Raw genomic sequence first — 19,723 nt, forward strand, 5'->3', positions numbered from 1 at the left:
CTAGAAAGCGCGGACAGAAATCATTTTCTATAACTTTTTTTCCTGCCCGTTTATCTCGGATAAGGCGTCTCCCCCCGATAATAATTGATAGTAACAAATAATTGTTGTTATTATATTATCATCATTATTCCAATTTTTTTAGCAGGCTGGTCTTTTGCCCCGGTTAATGGACCACAGGGGCGCAAATTTTACCCGATAACTTGTCTTTCGACATCACAAGAGGGTGCCGAAATGCGTGCTTGGCCACGACCACCTAGATAACAGGTTATATAATAATAGGTTATATAGGAGGTCGTGGCTTGGCCCTGCTAACCTATCATCTGTTGTGCCCCTTGACACAATGCACAGGGCCGCAACTAGATGCTTGGTCATCCGGGCAAGCGCGCATTTTGACGCCCCCCTTGTAATGTTGAAGGAGAGGCTTCAGAATGAAATTTGCGCTCGCTCGGGCCCAGTGACCGGGGCACGAGACCCGCCTGCTCCCTCCTAGTTGCGGCCCTGCCAATGCACTTACAGAATAAGACGATTCTCCGGCACATTGCCCTGGATCCGCATACTTCCATTCCATTCGTAGCTGGAGATGTCTGCTTCGACTCCATTCGCAACTGAAGAACTGAAGATGTCTGTCTACACTCCATTTGCTGCTGAAGATGTCTCCCCTGCTTCGTTCACAGCTGCAGATGTCTGCCTTTGCTCTGGCGTGGATCCAGTGGTGGTGGGGGGGGGGGGGAGAAGGGGGGGAGGAACGATTGCCCTTGGAAGAGAACAATTTTATTTACGTCTCCCGACAGTTCGTCTTGGATCCGCGCCTATCCAGAGTGGCGCACATAGCCAGAGATAGACTTGGAGGTCTGGGGGGCACGGTCATTATTGCTGGGGGGGGGGGCACAATGATGGTGATGTCAATTCATCTATACATATATGCATTAGATCATTAGTCGTCATCTTTGATTCTGGGGGGGGGGCAATGACCCAACGCCCCCCCCCCCCCCGTATCTCCGCCCATGGTGGCGCATCGCGAGGCCGCACAGATGGCACTTCCCAAGAGCCGTTCCTGGTTCAATCGTACGAAATCATTGCAAAATTGCAGGACAGGGAAACAGTAATACAGACGTCAAACCTCAGCTCAAATATGACAGATGAGCGAGCTTAGGTTTTCAAGGAGCTCTTTGTCCAAGTCCCGCAAATGTTTGAACCAGTATGGTCATTCTAAGTGTAACATTTTCTTTTCAGTGCTTCGGAAAGTTATGTCAACCGTGTTTATTCTTCATTTTGGAAATGGCAACGCGACGCGAAATTTGTGTTTACTGGTCTACCGCGCTTTTCGTACACGTTTACCGGTAAACAAAACCCCTGCGGATAATTCGTTTTAGAGCTCATTTATGCTTCTTAGGAGTCGAACCTTCTCACTCAGAATTGAGTTCAATGACGTCTCTTAGCGTTAAGTTTGTGTCTAGGAAAATCAGCAAGGTCAGATGGCGCTCGCAGAGCTCGTCCGTCTTCGTGACCGGTTCATGGGATGACAAGGTATGTCCTCCTATACACTCTCGCCACTTGTATATGTAAGCAATTGAAATAAGATATGTATAAGTTCAAATAGGAAATGCATACCTTTGATACTCATTTGGAGAAAAAGGGGGGGGGGGAGTGATATTGCAGCCAATCATTTTAGAGCTCAGTGTCTGGAGCTTTAATTCAGTCTCACAAAAATAAGTGGTAGTATAATCTCAGGGATGATAACCTCGTCAAAGAAAATTTTCCTCCAAAATTTCCCTTTTGACGATAAATCCCTTTACAACGATATTTTTTAAAAATCTTGTTTTTAATTGCCTATAGTCTAATGTTAGACTCCTCTCGGCACAATGATACTTTTTACCAAGTTTTTCCTACACATTCTGAAAAATGTGCTGCAATCTAACAGTGGAAATACGTAGTCAGGGCCGCATCTAGATGCTTGGTCAGCCGGGACATGAACGTGTTTTGCAGGCACCTTGTAATGTTGAAAGATAGGTTAAAGGAAGTTATTTACGCCGCCTCTGAATGGGGGAAAAAGGTTTGAAAACCCCCTGAGCTATAGTGTAATCCCTCTATTCCCGTGGTGACTTTTTTTAGGCGAGTCCCTTTCAGAAAGGCTGGCCCTTTTTTACTCCAGTCCTCTATTGACACTGTGTTGCCATTTCCTTCTGGAATTAAAGAAAATCATCTCTAAAAAATGTCAGATCAGGATTATACTATAGCTGTTCGCAATGATACAATCCCTAATTGGCGATTTTTTTCTTTGGGAAGAAACATGCCCGAAAGCATGACAAGAAGATGCCAAGAGTGAAACAAAGTTATGCTGTAGGACATCTTTCTTGCCAATGGAAAAAAATGGCTAGTTTATCACTGAAAAGGGATAATACTATGACTCTTAAAGCGAAAAAATGAACGGAAAAAACAATAACATTCTTAGACTACTACTAGTGACCATACATGCACCTCGTACACATTCCTCTTTGGAATTTCCAACGGATCAGCACGTGCCAAAATGTGTGGCCCTAATGTATCTATGTTGTAGGGTTGCACTTGTTTCGTGTTCATGCTGCCACCTGTCTTCCATTCTCTGAAGTAAAGATGGCAATGCTTGAAATTTCGTGTTTTGTCAGCATTGTGTTGTAGGTCTGTCTGCTTTCTGCAGAAAGATTTTTTAAATGGGAGATTGGCTCGCATTCGTGCCTCAAAGCTGTAAAACCACAGAAAAGCACCTTCAGCCGACCACCACTGTGACGTCAACGGGGTTCGAACGTAACATGAATCCTCAGGACAAGAGTCAAACATGATGCCCACATGACTGCACGATGCCCACATGACTGCACGGTGGCAACACAAACATTTTTAGACTGACCAACTCTGGCCATATCACTATACTGCAATTTACTGCTGTTAATGAGTTTGGTTGGAAATGAAGGCACCATCTATCGGTGGTCATCTAAAGCTCATTAGAGAAAATATCTCGTTATCAGTCTTCCCCAGATTGAACCTGGGACCTGAAGACAACCTTCATGGTGGTAGACATCAACCACATCATTGTGATAGACAAGCATCTTATCACAATGCCACTCGGGCGCATTCTCACAAGATAACTGAATGTAACTTACTGGGTAAAACCTTATACAACACATGAATGAACAAACAAAAAATAAGCTCCAGAATGCTAATGTCTCAATTGCTTCAAGCACCTCATGTCCTTACAAAAGGCTGTTATAGCTAGCGACTTCTATGGGGTGACGTCCAACAATATCTAATAGTAAAAAACGGCAACCCCAAAAATAATAATGATCAAAGCTGACAAATAAATGACCAACACGGAAGAAAAGTCATCAGGCTAGAAATGAAATTGCTTAAAAAAGTCGCCAAAAACACAAAGGCGATATACTAGAGCTATTTTAGTGTGCATATCCTCTGTAAAGAACTTGCCATTAAAGTCTTGCAAAGTATGTCTATTATTAAAATTTGGCTGCAGTAGGAAAGGAAACACCAGTGATGGTAATCTCTGCCAGCAAAAACTTCCTGTTCGAGCAAATTTCTCCCCGACCCATTCAAAATAAATGTGCTGCTATTTATTGATAAAAATATGCAGTTTAGTAATTAAGCCGCTGTGCCGTCATCGTGAGGATCCAGATTCAAACCCTCACAGGTGGCACAGTGTTTGTCAGCTGAAGTTGGTTTTATGCAGTTTTCCAACGTGCAAATGGGAGCTGGTGTTCCATTTGTAAAAAAACTGTCTGCAAACAGCGGGCAAACTTTCAATGTGATACTTACATTGCATGGAAATTCAAACATTTACCATCTTCACTTCAAAATATGGAATATAGATGACGGCAGCAAGAGCACGAAACAAGCTTCATTCCGTCATATATTGATTCGTTAGAAATCCCACAGAGGAGAATGTTGGAAACGCCTCAAAGGAAAACAGTGTCATCCTTGGAGTCTAATTTAGCCAGAACTTACTGGAAATTTTCAAGTTCAAATTCCAATTCTTCTATCAATCACCATGACAACATGGGATCTGGGATTTGTCAAGACTTGCCCTAGCTTATGTCTTTATGAATGTGAGTGCTACTTTGATTATTAATAGAACTATGTATGATAATATTACATTTATTTTTGCTGAAAATAGTTTTAACGTTTTATTACAGGATAATACATTATGCGTATGGAGCCTGCCTTCATCGCCTCTTTCGAAAGATTCCTCATTGATGGTTGAAGGGTCAGATCCTCAACTTATAGCAGAGATACCTTTTTCAGGAAGTGTTACCGATTTGAAAGTGAGATTTCCTCCTCCGCCCCCCCCCCCATTCTTATCTAGTTTGAACTTGCATTTTCATATTATAACGGGAATTTTTTAAGACTGGTAAAAAAACAGCCGATAGGTGGTGTTGCCATACACAAGTCAAAGAAAAGTGTATCTATCTGGTCCATCCAATCTGTCAGAACTCAAAGATGCGATCCACAGAGAGGTGCCATGTACAGTCAAACCTCGTTAATGAGTCACTCTCGGGAGAGCGAAAAAATGACTTAGTAAGCAGAGTGACTTGTTAAACGGAGTAAGCCATAGCTGTGCTAGTTCCTGCCTGAGGAAAATTGGGACTTCCAAAAAGTGACCCGGTAAGCGGAGTGACGTGTTAACCGGGTGACGCACTAACGAGGTTTGACTGTATACATCGGGACTTGCTGCACTCTGCTGTTACTGGATTTATGACTTACCTGCAATGTATTATTGGTGGTCATGTGGAACACATACCTCTGTAATAAATTATTTGGGGCATTCTGTTTATTATTTGCATATATTTTCTTCGACTTGTGTACATCAGCCCACCTATCAGCTGTTTTTTAGTTTTTTTCCCTGTCAAAAAATTCCTGTGCCCTAGCGATGCTAACCCTGCAAACTGTTTTTTATTTCGGTTATTTTTTTGGTTTTTATAAATTTTTGAAGTTTCTATGGACTTTTTGCCCACTCTGTATATATGTCCCAGTAAATGTAAAATAATCAGTCTTGAAAGGGATTAAAACCGCTAGTATTGCAAAAAAACAGGTCTTAAATTTAAAATGTTGTCATTAACACCACAAATATGTGATAGCAAATAGCCTATTCATATTTATAGTCATAAATATCGTAACATAATCTCTATAAGATTGCAAAATAGTATTAATGATTAATTTAAGTGAAGAGTGAAAATTAGGTCTTTTTATTCAGAAAAAGTCAGGCGACCACAAAATTATGGAAAATATTGCAATGTCCTAGAAAATGGGTTGTATGGCATGTTTTCTGCTGCAGCGAAATATTTTGTCACTTGACAAACTACAGATTTTTTGTGTCAGAGAACTGGCACCTATGACTACCAATCCTGTTGATGAAATACATTTTTCTTCGGAACTTATTCTTACTTAGCATGTGTGTATTTGCTGAAAACAGTCCGTTATTTATTTATTATTTTTTCAAATTAATCACAATTTGAATTTTGCAGGTTACTCTAAATGACTTGATATTAGCATCATCAGCCAATGGATCGGTGTATATGTATAAATATGCTAATGAGGTAAGTGAAAGATCTTATTTTGTAATGTTCATGCTATTCCGATTTTAATTTCCTCTCACCAAATAGAACTATTGTATACACAGTAGAACTTTGGTTAACGAGCTTAATTTGTTCCACCAACGTGCTTGTTATACAAATAGCTCGTTATTCAAATCGAACTTCTCCAGAGGAAATAATGGGAACTTGGATAATTTGTTCCACAATTCACATAAAAATGACTAATAAAAATAGCATTCAATCAATAAGTAAACACAATAATATATATATAATGCAATAAAATACACATAATATGAATAACGCCATAAATAAAATATCAATACGCTGATGTGTTTACAAATTAACTTACTCTAAATGATAAGTGAGAGAGAGAGAGAAAGACTATAGTTTAGGATGATTTAAGACTTGTTTGCAAACATATTGTTTTTTGCAGGACTTTCAAAAAGAATCTTATCAAATCACACTTGCTTTTGCCTAATTTTTTTTGGATTTCTGGGAAACGGGAAATTACAGTGCTCGTTGGATAGATTCATTTGCTCGCACACTGCTACAACTTTATATGGGTGGTTTTTTCCTGAAGAGTTGCACAGAGATTCCCACATTCTACACATCTTTCTAATTTCATTTTATGTGAGGGACGTCTGTCTTCCTCAGATGAGATACCATCCATAAACTCTTGCTGGTGTGTGCAAAAAAAATCCATTACTCCATCTACTGCCAACTCCTAGACATTGAATGCCATCCTCATCCACCTCCAGTCCATGGTCTCCAAGCACACAATCTCTTCGACAAGTAGTGGCTCCTTTTCATGAGCTAGACCCTCAAAGTCACAAATACATGGCCACAACAGGTAAAATGTCCTACAAGGTGGCTGAGGAAAAAGATGCCCACGTTCAATAATGTAATCAGCCCACAGTTTTCTCCAAGCAGAATTTAAAAAATAACTTCAAGCACATATACGCGTGTCTACAAAGCTACATCTAGTTTTGTATTGTAAAAGTATTCACCTCGCACGTGGGTGAAGCATGCTTACCGGAGACTTTGGGGAAGAATATTACCCACAATTCCATAATAGGTGTGTGGGCAAAAGCAAAAAACTATAATCTCGGTTTCAATAGCATGAAAATAAATAAAGTGCAAAATTGTTGCTCGTAATGCCAATCATCGCTCTTTAACAGAGTTAAAATTTGTTCAAGATTTTTGCTCTTAATGTCATAACTATTTCATTGCCATAATTTTAAAAAAACTGTCGTTAATATATTTTGATTTCAGAATATCGAGCTCAGGCACTCTTGGGAGAGAATTCATAAGTTTTCCAAAGCACCTGCTCCCGTCACTGGTATCGCTGTGAAGGGCAATGATGTGGTGAGCGTTGGTGAAGATGGGAAGCTCTGCATCTTCGATTTTAACAAATTCTTGAGAGTCAAGCATATTGGTAAGTTTATTTTTTTAAATCTAAAATTCAAATGAAGTACAAATTAATGGTTTTCCCCTCTTATACGCTACTTATGTCTATATCAGCATTTCTTAACTCATGAGACCCATAGTCTGTAGGCAGATGTGAACATTCATTTCGAATACACGATGGATGAAGAGTCCATGTCACATTTAAAAACCTAACCAAAATCAACCAATTCACATTTAAAACAAATGCTTGCTCGCACTAAAATATTTAGCATGGTGCAGGTTTTCACCCTAATTGTTCAAAATTTCACTCACAGAGGATGCTTTATCAGAAAGAAAAAAAAAATTAGACTGCGTCATATACACGGCTGAAAGTTTTGACATATCGGTATCATCAGATTTGTCTTTTGAATAGCTAACAATCAATACCAATTTGTCTATATGTGTTGCAAACCTCTTGAGATATAGCGTAAAACTCAATTTTTTTACAAAAGTGACCAGAAGCCAGTTGCCCAGACCAGAAACTGTATTAAAACCGTAGTGGTTTCATTGGATTTGCCTCAAAAATGCCTATCGGATGATGCCATTGGCTTCTATCTTCATTGTGAATCTCTCGAGATATAGCGTAAAACAATTTTGTTATGGAAACAGGATGCAAGCCTGATGCCCAGATCTGAAGAGGTATTAAAATAAAATGTGACAGAAACAGTGCATATTGTGATTTGTGTTAAATAAAGCCACAATATTTTAATATGAGCACCCTTTCTTGTTCGGCTTGCATCTAAAGTGGTGGTTCTCAACCGGTGCTCTGCGGAGCCCTGTGTGCATTTCTCAGTGACTGCGCAACCACTCCAGACAAGTGAAATGAATCAGTTATTTGCTAAATAAATATAAAAAAAGAGGCCTAAAGGGTTCCGCCATATAAATTATGTTTGAAAAGGAATCCTTTAGCCAAACAGGGCTTCGCCATAGAAATTATATGTTGAAAAGGGCTCTGTGAGTCAGAGAAGGTTTAGAACCGCTTATCTAAAGGATACTCAATTTCAACCACATGTATCTGCTGACATAGATTGTGGAAGAGTCTTGATCACTACCATGATTCTTGTCTTTCTCTATGTTAGTTGCACAGGAGGTGCAAACTTTCTGTAAGTAAGAAATGTAAAAACATTCCCACTAGAAGAAATGGGGGGAGTCTTAAACCTAGCGATCAAGATGGTGCAAAACTTTCTTAGAGCTGTAATATAGCAGATGATTTTATTTCAAAATAACAACTTATGCAGCTTGTGCTTTTACTGGGCCAGCCATTTCTGGAATGTCTATATACAGTCATACAACGTATATTGTCTTGGAATTGTACTTGCAACTGCCATCTTCAAAATATGACAATGTGCAGCACCAGCAAGAACACGAAACAAGCATGACTCTGACAATATAAATATGTTAGCACCACGCACATACACAACATGCTTCTGCATGTACAGGTTTGTTAGAAAAATATTCTGCAGAGAGGAATGCAAGGTGCATGTACGGTCAAGTAGTGCCCTTTCAACTAGCTGTAAACGAACATGCTGAAATACAAAATAGCTCATTTCTGGATCGTGAAAAGTAACGTTTGCAAATGTCATTGAACTGTTGTGCAGTCTTTACCGTTTATATCTAATTTTATGACTGTCTTATGTCCAGTTTTTTTTCTCTTAAAAATAAAAAATACTGCATCATCTGTGAGTAAAATTTTGAATTATTTTTGCTTAATCTATCGAAATAAAAAATCCTCTACGTCATATTTTCCATCCCTAACTTTTGTTCCATCACCCTGTTCTTCAGAAGTTTTCCCCCTCATTGCCCCCCCCCTCCCCTCCAACTCAAGTGAACCCATTGGATCTCCTGTGATATGTATATATATATGTATCCATAGATTTTATTGCCCCCTGAACCATTTCACCCTCTGAAGTGGGGCGGATATTGTGATATTGCCCACTTTGCGAAAAACTGCTCTACGGTATAAGTATTTCACTGCCAACCATTCCTTTTTATTTCGATAGGTTGGGATTTTTTTATTAATTTCTAAAATGCGTCTTGGACTTTTTGCCTGCCCTGTGTAATTGTAATCATTAAGCTCTATCCCACATATATTGAATTTTTTTCTTTTGGTTATTGTGTTTTTCTTTTATACGTAGCCTTTTTTGGGTTACAAAAATAATACATTAACTTACACACAAAATACAGGATGTCTGAGCTAAAGGTAATTTTATGTAAACCCACTGATGAGTTAGCACACCAACCCCTCAGCGAGATATATATATAGAAAGAAAAAAAATTAGACGCTGTCGTTTTTGAATTCACCAGTAATCTGTAGGTTCTATTTAGCCCTCATGTGCCGCCGCTGTGGTGATTGAGTACTTGTAGTAAACCACTCGCGTTGCGAGGTCCCTAGTTCAAACCCCATTGTCGCCACAGGGGTGGTTGACGAAAGTTAGTTTTCTGTGGTTCCCTACTTCAAGGTGTGAATGTGAGACGATCTCTCCTTAAAAAAGTACACTCCCCTTTATAGCAGGGGTGCTCAAACTTTTTGCCACTTGCGGCACCCCTTTCCCCTATTCAATGCTTATGCGCAATCTCCTCCGAATCCCCATAGCTGTTTATAACCTAACCAAATGAGACATTTCTTGATGGAGATGCATTGTTAATATGAGAGATTTAATTAAATGATTAAATTATACGATACATCAGAGACCCATCGGGAGTGCATTTTCTTGCATCTTCCGGTTCATCTTCTTTTTCATCCGGTCTCACACTTCAACATCGAATGATAGTACAAGGTAGTACTGCTACATGGCAGGTGTCTCTGCTATGCACCTACATTTACAGAACAGGTGGTATTCGCTAACATGTTTAACAAAGAATACTTTTGAAAAACCTTTGTCAGAGTCACAGCTCCGCTGCGTCCTTGATAAAAGTTGGAGGGGCACAGTTTGAGAACGTCTGGCCTATAGTCTTCTCAATACGACGATACTATTTACTACAATAAATTCCTCTGTAATAATATTTGTAAGAGATTTTTTTTATTTTGTCCAAAATTGTTTTGAATATAATTTTGGCTTCATCACTTGTTTTTGTTCTTCCGAAGACGTTTAATAACACAATCAATATTTCACACTAAAAGATGACCGAAAGCACTAAGCAAGTTATTGCTATCACTACTTTCTGTATAAAACACAAAAGTGCAGTGTGGTAAACTTCTTTACAGAGGCAATGCATCTAAGTGAATTAATAAACTAATCAATTACAATTTTTTTTTTTTTTTTTGGCAAATAAATGCATAAAAGTGAATTTTTTAGTGGTATTAACAAAATGCCAATGTTGAAAAGGTGACAAAAGCAGCATAAATTTGATCACACATAGAAATTATGTTGCCTCTCGATATAATGAAAATCCCTTTACAGAAATATTTTTTCTTGGTCCACAGAATATTATTATATCAAGGTTTCACTGTATTATTTTTTGCTGATCTATGAATTATTTATATTTTTGCCAGTCTGCAAATTATTTCTATTGATTTATTTTTTGCTGGTTTGTAAATTATTCTTCCATTTTTTTTCACTCATTCATTTTTTTCCGCCGTCTGCAATTTTTTTTTCTTTTTTTGAGTCTACAAAATATTTCTACTTTTTGCCAGTCTGCAAATTATTCTCCAATTTATTTTTTGGTGGTCTGAAAATTATTTTTCCTATTTCTAGTGCTTCTCAGCTGTGAAAAAGTTGGAGAACACTGGGTTATTGGATTGAAAAAATGAAAAATTTGGCGTGGTTTTACTGGTTATTATTTTTTTCGAAATGTTTTTCAAATTTTGTGTTAAAACACCCCTTGTTTGGTTGTCATTATTATCCATTTCATTGCTGTGTCACAAAGCTGATTAATAAACAAATTTTTTTTACTTTAATTAGAAAATTCTGATGGATGTGCGCTGACAGCTGTGAGCTTCCTTAGACATCATGAAGTTGTAACTGGAAATTCTTTAGGCTATTTGAAAACCTGGGATATAAGGTCTATATCCGATCAACCTACACATACACTGATGACGTTAGTTTACTTATCTTATTCTCGAGTATCATTTTTGAATTGAAATATCAGTCATAGGTTTTTGTTTTCAAATTTGAAACGATGATGTGCACTAATTCATGGTTATAAATGCAGAGACATTGGCAAAATATTCTAAAGAATCACTTCTTAAAGTATTGGTTTAATTGCGGTTGGACCCATATTGAATGAGGAGCTCGGGACCGACAAAAATTTTAACATACGCCGAGGGATTGAACAACATATATCTGGTCAGTCGCTGAATCAGTTTTTGAATTAAAAAAAATCAGATTATAGAAATAAAGTTCTTTAAGTAATATTCATATTTGACATGTTATGATTGTTGGCACGCAATTCCCTCAAGCACTCGCACTGGATTGTAGAGGTCAGGTCAGTTTGAATTAGTTTGCCATAAAGAAATCTGTTTTAAAGTCTTATCATTCCCAGGGTAGCTTAGTTAAATCACACCCTCAATTTTATGATCACTTTTTAAGGAATTTTAGACTCGCCCCTGGAGTAAAATATTGGCTCCTCAGGTCACATTCTTGGTGCCTGTATCTGTGTTTCACATCAGTACATGTTGGGATTGTTGCTTGAGCAGTCAAAGAGTCAAAGAGGCTCATAATTTAACTTATGTACAAGAAATAAAATGTTTGAAGCATTACTGGAAGAAGTATCTACCATTGATGAAGACAGGAGAATAAATTTCTGACTATGAACACAATTCAATAGAATCCAATCAAAATGATAATGATTCATTATAGAGTTTTGTTTTCAGTATTTTTGTGAACATGAAAGCATTGATTAATGTTTTTATAACCTCTAAATTGACTAACCCTTTGAAATAATTAAGTCCTCTGCATAAAGCTTAAATGGCAGTCGAGTGGTTAGGGAGCTAGCCTCTCACTGTGCAGGTCTGAGTTCGAATCCCGGTTTGGGCATGGATGTTTACTAACACTAACAAATTCCCTGGACGGATCATGCTGATCCCTTGGGAATGCGTGAATATCACGTTATTTTAAAAAAAAGGAACTCTTGCTTGAGTGCTGGGCTGCAGCTCAAGGCCCCTGGCAGGGTAAGATTTCTTGAGAAATGCCACTAAATAAAACTCATTAAATAGAAAGTTGGTTCACATTAAGAGTTCTCTTGAAATTTTCTATAATCCTTTATGCGCACAAACCTTTGACATCAGTAAAGTGGGTTTTAAATGCTGGTCCATATAAATGGGTTTTAGCGAAAATCCTTGAACCTTTTTTTAAATGTACTTTTTCCATTTCCCTTGTAAACAGGACTTGTGAGTACTAAGTCTGAGAGAAGGAGCAGTGATCGCCTGTATAACGATATTATTCTTTGGTCCCAATGCATTTCTCATAGTGTTAGTATATTCCATCTATAACAATATGTATCCCCAGTCCTTTCAGTATCATTATGTATGTGCTTCACTGTTTATTAATTTCCACTCTAAATGTTGAGTTCATTAAAGAGTGCCTTAAAGCAGGGCTGAGCAAATTCCAGGTTGACTAAAAAATTGGTATTAGTGCCTAAAATTTTATTTTTATGGTTACTGAATTGCAGGCTGAGTAGCACAAAATTTTTGGAATTTATATCACCATATCTGCCAACGCGAAAGAGGGTCACTACAACTTGTAAAGGTCAAAAGAATCATTATTTTGGACCTTTTTTTTTTGGGTGAAAATTTTTTGTGTCTAGATTTTATTTTTGCTATTTGTCAAGCCCAATCTTCATGTACAGCAGAGGATTCATTGTTTCGTTAATTATATTTCATATATGTACAGTCAAATCCCATTATAATGAACTCCAAGAGACTGAAGAAATCACTTCTTTATGATGAAATTAAGTTATGAAGGAATTTCAGGATTCTGCATTGTTTCTATGTAAACTTATCTGGAGGATTAGAAAAGTGTTTGTTAAAACAAGATTTTTTTTGCTATAATGGTATGGTATTCATTAAAACAGGATTTGACTGTATTTGAAAATACTTATATTGGAACAGGGTTTAACCCTCTGACTGCTCAATTTGTGGACCGAAATTGCTTCAAAAATTGCCTAATTTTTTTCAGTGAATTTTAAAAGTGAAGTTTGAGCGGTAATACCACGTGCGTTCAAATGCCGCAATTTAGTGGACAACTAACGACATCTGTTGGCCAAAACATAAATGAAGCGTCTAATACTGTATAATTTATTTCAGTGGTTAAACGGGGAAAAAATGGGATGCGCTCCTCAATAAAGGAAGAAAAACACATGCCCACGGAAATCGCGGGATGAGCAGATTTTGCTACATTTGAGTTGCCCGTGGAAATCGCGGGATGAGCAGCCAGAGGGTTAAGCTATGGTCCCATTTTTCACAAAATGCGACAGAAAATCTTATAACGTGAAAGAAGTGGTAGCCACTTTTGCAAAAAATACGTACAGGAGGTACGGAACGAGTAGACATCCAACCATTAATCATTACATTATCGTTGTAGCATTTTGCTAAAGCTTTTCTCCCCATTTTCGCTTTTTTGCGAAAGGAATTTTTTTATCTAGCTTAAACCCTGTATTGGAAGAGCAACAGGTGTCGGATGATATGATTAAAGCATTTAAAATGTTCAACGGGATGGATAAAATAGACCATGAGTTATTAATAAATCATTAGTCAAGTGCTTCAACAAGGGGACGCCAGTATCGATAGGTATGGGACAGTTCTGGGTTGTGGTGTCGCAGGGAGTTTTTCTCTGATAGGGTTGTGAATAAATGGAATAGCTTACCCCCAGGGGATCATGAATTCTAACACAATTGACACATTTTAAAAGTAAATACAATAAAAACATATTGGGATAAATTGAGAAGCTATCCATACTTAAATGAGACAACCATAATCTTTTATGGGAACTATGTTTATACTTTATCGTAATTATTGTTTTTTATTGCTGTTATTGGGTTGCTGTATTTTTGATTTAGTTTTGAAATTTATTCGACATCCATATCCTTTATGGGCATCTTTCTTAAGCCAACTCGTTGGGTCTTTGTATTACACTTTACTCTATGTCTTGCATCATGTTTTAATTGCTTTGCTTGTCAAAGTTTGCATATCCATGATAAAGACTATATGAATGTGAATAAGAACTTTCAAATCATACTCATTAGAGCTGGCTGATAAATATCTTTTGGAAATGAAAAACGATATATATACGAATGGTGAAAATCGAGAACTGTTTGTTGTTGAGTCCACTAAACACCTTGGCGATGTCCTCAGAATCATAACTGAGGAAAATAATTCTATATAATGAGACTGTAATTGTCGCATTGACTGTTTCATTAAAAAAAAAGTTATCAGCTGTTAAGTTTATGTTGATAAATAAGGATGCATAATCATCTATTAGTCTTCTACACTGAATTAAGAAAATCACTTAATTCTCGGTACATAGGACAATATCCACCCTCGACATGGTCATGAATAATATAATCACATTAAGACAGGGCTGTTTTCTGTGTTCTTCATTCAGCCCTTGAAGGAGTGATGCAGATCTTAAAAGTCCACGGAAGCATGGTTGCCAACTTCAGAAAATGAGAATTAGGGAGACAAAATAAATGATCTCTGGATTTCCCTTTTGGAAAATCGGATGTCATCAAAACTATCGCCAATTAGTTCAAAGACTCAGATCATTACCAAAAACTGGTTTTACTTACCTGTCATTACTGCACTCGAAAAAAAATATTATCCATCTCTCAAAAAACTGGGACATACAGACTCCATGGGGCGTACAATCATACCAAATACACGTACAAATACAAATCACGTTGATTCAGATGTGAAGATGTTGTACCAAGACAATTTAAGAAAAAGCATGGACACTCAATGGGAAAAAAAGATGGTCAGTTAATAGCAGCACCGTCTGATGAAGAGAGGGGTGAACTAGCATATAGTCGCCTATATCCATTTTGATTGCCATTCTACATTCGGGTGAGATTTCCTTGATCATAGACCATGTCTATTGTGTGATTCATTCCTTGCTTGACATGTTCAACTGATGATCTTCACCTAATGTTTTTTAAAGAAAAAAACAATTCTCACTTTTGATCTATCCTGCATAAATCTCAGCTCGTAATTTTTACTCAAAAAATATGTATTTTTTGTAATCACAGTTGAAATTCATGAGAAATTGGAGAATTTTTCAGGGGTCTGAGAGATGAAGTAGAAATTCGGGAGATTTGGCAGTCAATCAAAAGTATTCGCAGGCGGAAAATAGTTCATAACTTTCGTGCAGCCATGATCCAACAAATTTCACACTTTGTAAATTTATAACATGAAATATTTAATCTCATTTCTAATCATTGGAGTTAAATCTAGGCCGAATTCCATGTTTTAGAATTTTCTCAGTTCAATTTTCAGAATCTTGTTATGAAAAAATACTGGTAAAATCAGTCAAGTTTTGAAACTTCCAGAAATACAGAATTTTCAGTTCACTGTTCTTCCACTTTTTACTCTTTTTTTCTGTTTCAGCCCTGCTAATCAAGGTAGTGTAACAGCCATTACTACTCACCCGACGCAGTTGCACGTCTTAGCTACTGGTCACAGAGATGGCTCGTTATGTATCTGGGACCTGAGGCAAAAAAGGAATCCGATCACTCTCCTAGCCGGTCATTCTGCAGGCGTTACTGACATTCTCTTCCATCCCGTTAATCCGGAAAATATATTCACAAGTTCCTTAGATGGCTCTGTGTGGCAATGGAATGCCAGCAGCGTGAGATCTGGCGCCATTTCGAATGATGGAGGTATGAATGACTATCAAAAACATTTAATGTATAAACTAATGTTTGTTTTACCCACAAAAGGGTGAAATATAATATTGTTAGGGGCAGAGCATGCTGACTGAGTTGGAAAAAAATCAATGATTGGAAGTTCATTTTGAACAAAATAACAAAATTATTTACGATCATCAAAAATCAAACAGCGGTCAAACACAATCTGCAATCGAAAGGGAGAAAAAGCATAATCCCAACATACATGCGGAAAAAGACCAGACACACACATATACAGAAAAATCACTCTATTTTAAAGCAGTGCTCCTGTGAGGGGTGCTGATTTGCATGTAGCGTCTGGATGACTTGTTCTCCATGCATAGAGAAAAAAAGGGAAAACATTCCAACAGACATCTTAGCTTTGAGTCAAAAGTCCTGTTAGGGCAAAAAACCATTCCCACCCCTCACATGACTGACAGAGCTCTAGCACTGTGGGTCCATCTTATACAATTTTGTCTTTAAACTATGAAATTTCTTGAAAATCAATGTGAGATGGACTCGAAAAATTTAACAAAAATTCCAAGTGCCAGCCAAATGTCCAAAGAGCTGAACATTACATTACTTTTTCGAGGAATTGTGATGCTTTCCATGTTGATTGACATGCTGACGTGCAATTGAAATTATCTGTGCTGTCCTGAGATTCCAATAGAATAATAAATTTAATACTTTAGGCTCTCATGGCTCTCAATCTGTGGTCTGCCAAACAGTGGTGCTCAGTGAAGCCACTTCAAGTGTTCCGTGAAAAAATCAGTTACGAAAGAAAAATCGACACAATGTAAAATTATTTTTGTATGGAATTGTAATCAGCAAACACAAGTGACAATTAAACTTTTTAGTTATATATGTGGTATCATAAACTTAATACACACCTAATTGCCAAGACAAATTACGTCAGACCAAGTAGTATAGAAGGGTGGATGAGCCAGCCTGGGTTTCCTGCAGTGGCATCAGAGCTGGGGTAGCTGTGGGTGCTGAAGTACCCACAGAATTAAATCTCAAATGATAATTGATAATGATACTGCCCTTTCAGAAATTCCAGCAATGCTTGAATTTTTATTTTTTAAAAAATGGGGCGGCCAGAATTTTGGGAAAATACCAGAATGTCCTGTTCCTGTTTTTCTTTTTGTATGCCATATTTTCTTTAGCAGCAAAACATTTTTCCCTAGGCTAGACAAATCAGAAAAAAAGTTAGGCGTCAGCCAAAATTTCTAAGGAGCCAATCATGTTTCCCCCCTCCCCCAAAAAAACAGCCCTAAATGTTTTTTTATCACTGCGACCGGTATAGCCGAAATCACTAAACCCTCTGAAAAATACTGTATTTTTTTAATGAATTTTAGTAGGCTTTCTCCCGATTTTCAGCAGGTGAGAACTAAGAAGTATAGGGAGAAGTTTCCCCCCATTGAGAAATCCACTTCACACCATATCTGAGCTTGTCGATCTATATATATAAAATTGATTTTCTGTGTGTGTGTATGTTCTCTATACAAATCTACAAGTTTAGATCCATTGCCAGATTTTGCATATATACCAAATGGCACCCGACTTAAATGATAGGCTACTTTAAAATTTCGTCAGAGCAGGGCAAATGCCCCAAATGGGCAAAAAACTGTTGGGCAACAATGGTTTTCGGGCCTCAACAATCACTTTCCGAATGTTTACTTTGGTTATCGTGGTTCCTTAGAAATGCGTTTCAGACGTGTATATGCCTTTACAATGATTTGTCATTTCTTCAACGATGTCAGTATATATATAATATTTATGCCTTTATAATGGTTTGCCACATTTTCAATACTCCCAGTAATGAGGTTTTTTTGAATGACATCGTAATCATCATCGCTTTGAGGGTCAGGAAAAGGGTGATTCTTATAGAAATCAGTGTTAAAATTGCCGATTTTAATGTAGAAATGCGGACATTCTGTGGGGTTTTCTGTCACATCAATAATTTTAAAAATTGTATTAAATACTCGATTTTTGAAATATTGAGTTCGCTTAGAGATAGATATACGAAGCCCAGGAGATTAAATATGAAGTAATTAGCCGGACCTACTTTCGAGTTGGATATCACATTGATTTCAATTTTTTATTTATATCTTCTGAAGCATGAAAATTATAATCTCCGTATTGTCTTTTAATATTCAACTCCATAAATTATGGGCCCATAAAGTACATCGCAGAAATTCCACAGCTTTAACTAAGCATTTTTGGAAGGAGAAACAGGCAGATGGATAACTTGAAGTTCAGGGGGGGGGGGGTGGAAATACCTAGCACCCTTTAAAAAAAGAAAAATATATATCTTTATTTTTTTACGTTTCTTTAAATCTAGATTTGTTTCTTTCATGAGTTGCGCAGAAAGTCACCATATTGGTGAACTTGGACACGGTTTGCATGTCCCTCAAGGAAAGAGGGAGATATCACGTGATCCAAAAAAGACTCATCGAAGAAAACCAGGGCAACGGCGGGTATTATAGCTAGTGATAAAATAAAAAGGTTTTCCTGTACCAGCTATATGCGGCCTTATGCATTCAGGGGTTAGTTGTAATTAAAATTTCAAATCTGTCCCATCTTCCTATAAGAACGTGAAAAACACTTGCTATTGAATATATTTCATACCGTGCACTGCCCTGGCTCTATCGAGCTATTGAATATAGCAAATATTTTTCACGTTCTCATGTGATTTCATATTTGGGCTCGGCTGTTTTAAAATCCAGTTTTAAAGCACTAATAATTTGTGGCCCCTGCACAATCGCACCAGCCCTGCATAGATAATATAAACATAGGCTGCTTGTATGTGAATTATCTGATTTAATTTGATACATTTTTTTTTTCTTCATTTCAGACATGAATGACAGCCTAATAAGTGGGAATCCGTGGTTGCATTGTGATTCGAGCAAGCACAAAGTCGACATACTGTCCCTGTTTCCTCGTAATACAGTTAGCGTGAACTCTTTAGATATCAACGATTCCACATTGTTATGGGGTACAGACAATGAAGCTGTATATATTTTACCAGGTTTAATTGTATAATGTCCTAATGAAAAAAAAAAATTGTTTTTACTTTTTAAAAATAAAAGTTTTTTTTCCAATGCTTGGATTTTTTTTTCCTGACATTCAAATTTACGCAGTCAGAAAGTTCACTTCAGTTATGAAAAGCTTAATTAATTAAGAAATTTTATAGGTTTTTCAGTTATGTGAAGTTTGCACCATCAGGCGAGGAATGTGATGGTACTTTCTTTTTCTTTCAAACAGAGCACAACTCAAGTCTATCGCCATGGGCAATTTACTACCTAGTTAGTTGTGCCGGAAGTGTGAGTGTATGTCTAGTGACTGATTTTTCAGTGCTGCCATCTATATTTCAGAAGTGTAATGATTGAATATTTGTACTGTTTGTAGGCCTGTTGTTCTCTGTGGCAAGACTTTTTAACGGGGCGATCGACTTGCATCTTGAAGTTAGAAACCACAGAAAATCAACTTCAGCCGACCACCACTGTGCTGATGGTGGGGCTCAAATCCGGGTCCCAACAATGCAAGTCCGTCACTATGACCACTCGACCACTACTGCGGTGCATGATAGCACTGAAAAGTGTGGGGGGGGGGGAAGGACCTCTGCAGATATAAAATAAAAAGCGTCTTGTTTTTTGGAGAGAGACATTGGTTCCTGTGGGGGCAAGAGGTGGTATAAAAAAAAGGCTCATTATAAGAGAGGGAAATATGTTGAGGTTCAATGTTTATTCTACAATTAAATCCACCACGCCGCTGTGGTGGTCGAGTGGTTATAGTGCCGGACTCGTGATGCGAGGATCCGGGTTTGAACCCCACAGTGGTGGTCGGCTGAAGTTGGTTTTCTGTGGTTCCCAACTTCAAGG

General features: G+C 37.6%; 1 protein-coding gene across 1 annotated transcript; it reads left to right on the forward strand.

Annotated features, from left to right (window-relative positions):
• Window positions 1–1,291: 1,291 nt before the first annotated feature.
• Nup43 (nucleoporin 43) lies at window positions 1,292–18,943 on the forward strand. The gene is made up of 7 exons (XM_089237984.1): window positions 1,292–1,527; window positions 4,179–4,307; window positions 5,508–5,579; window positions 6,849–7,011; window positions 10,925–11,060; window positions 15,562–15,833; window positions 18,697–18,943. Exons 1-7 carry the CDS (start codon window positions 1,426–1,428, stop codon window positions 18,882–18,884), a joined length of 1,062 nt encoding a protein of 353 aa, XP_089094110.1. The 5' UTR covers window positions 1,292–1,425; the 3' UTR covers window positions 18,885–18,943.
• The last annotated feature ends 780 nt before the right edge of the window (window positions 18,944–19,723 follow it).

Source organism: Pholcus phalangioides, unplaced genomic scaffold (genome assembly GCF_987345545.1).
Source record: "Pholcus phalangioides strain wild (caught in Gottingen) unplaced genomic scaffold, Ppha-v1.0 ptg000002l_1, whole genome shotgun sequence".
Taxonomy (NCBI): domain Eukaryota; kingdom Metazoa; phylum Arthropoda; class Arachnida; order Araneae; family Pholcidae; genus Pholcus; species Pholcus phalangioides.

What these genes read in the sequence shown, in the direction of transcription:
- Nup43 (XM_089237984.1), top strand. Translation starts at nt 1,426, where the DNA reads ATGACGTCTCTTAGCGTTAAGTTTGTGTCTAGGAAAATCAGCAAGGTC. An exon ending in TGTATAAATATGCTAATGAG is followed by an intron (nt 5,580 to 6,848) that starts GTAAGTGAAAGA and finishes TTTTGATTTCAG; the next exon opens with AATATCGAGCTCAGGCACTC. An exon ending in CTTGAGAGTCAAGCATATTG is followed by an intron (nt 7,012 to 10,924) that starts GTAAGTTTATTT and finishes TACTTTAATTAG; the next exon opens with AAAATTCTGATGGATGTGCG.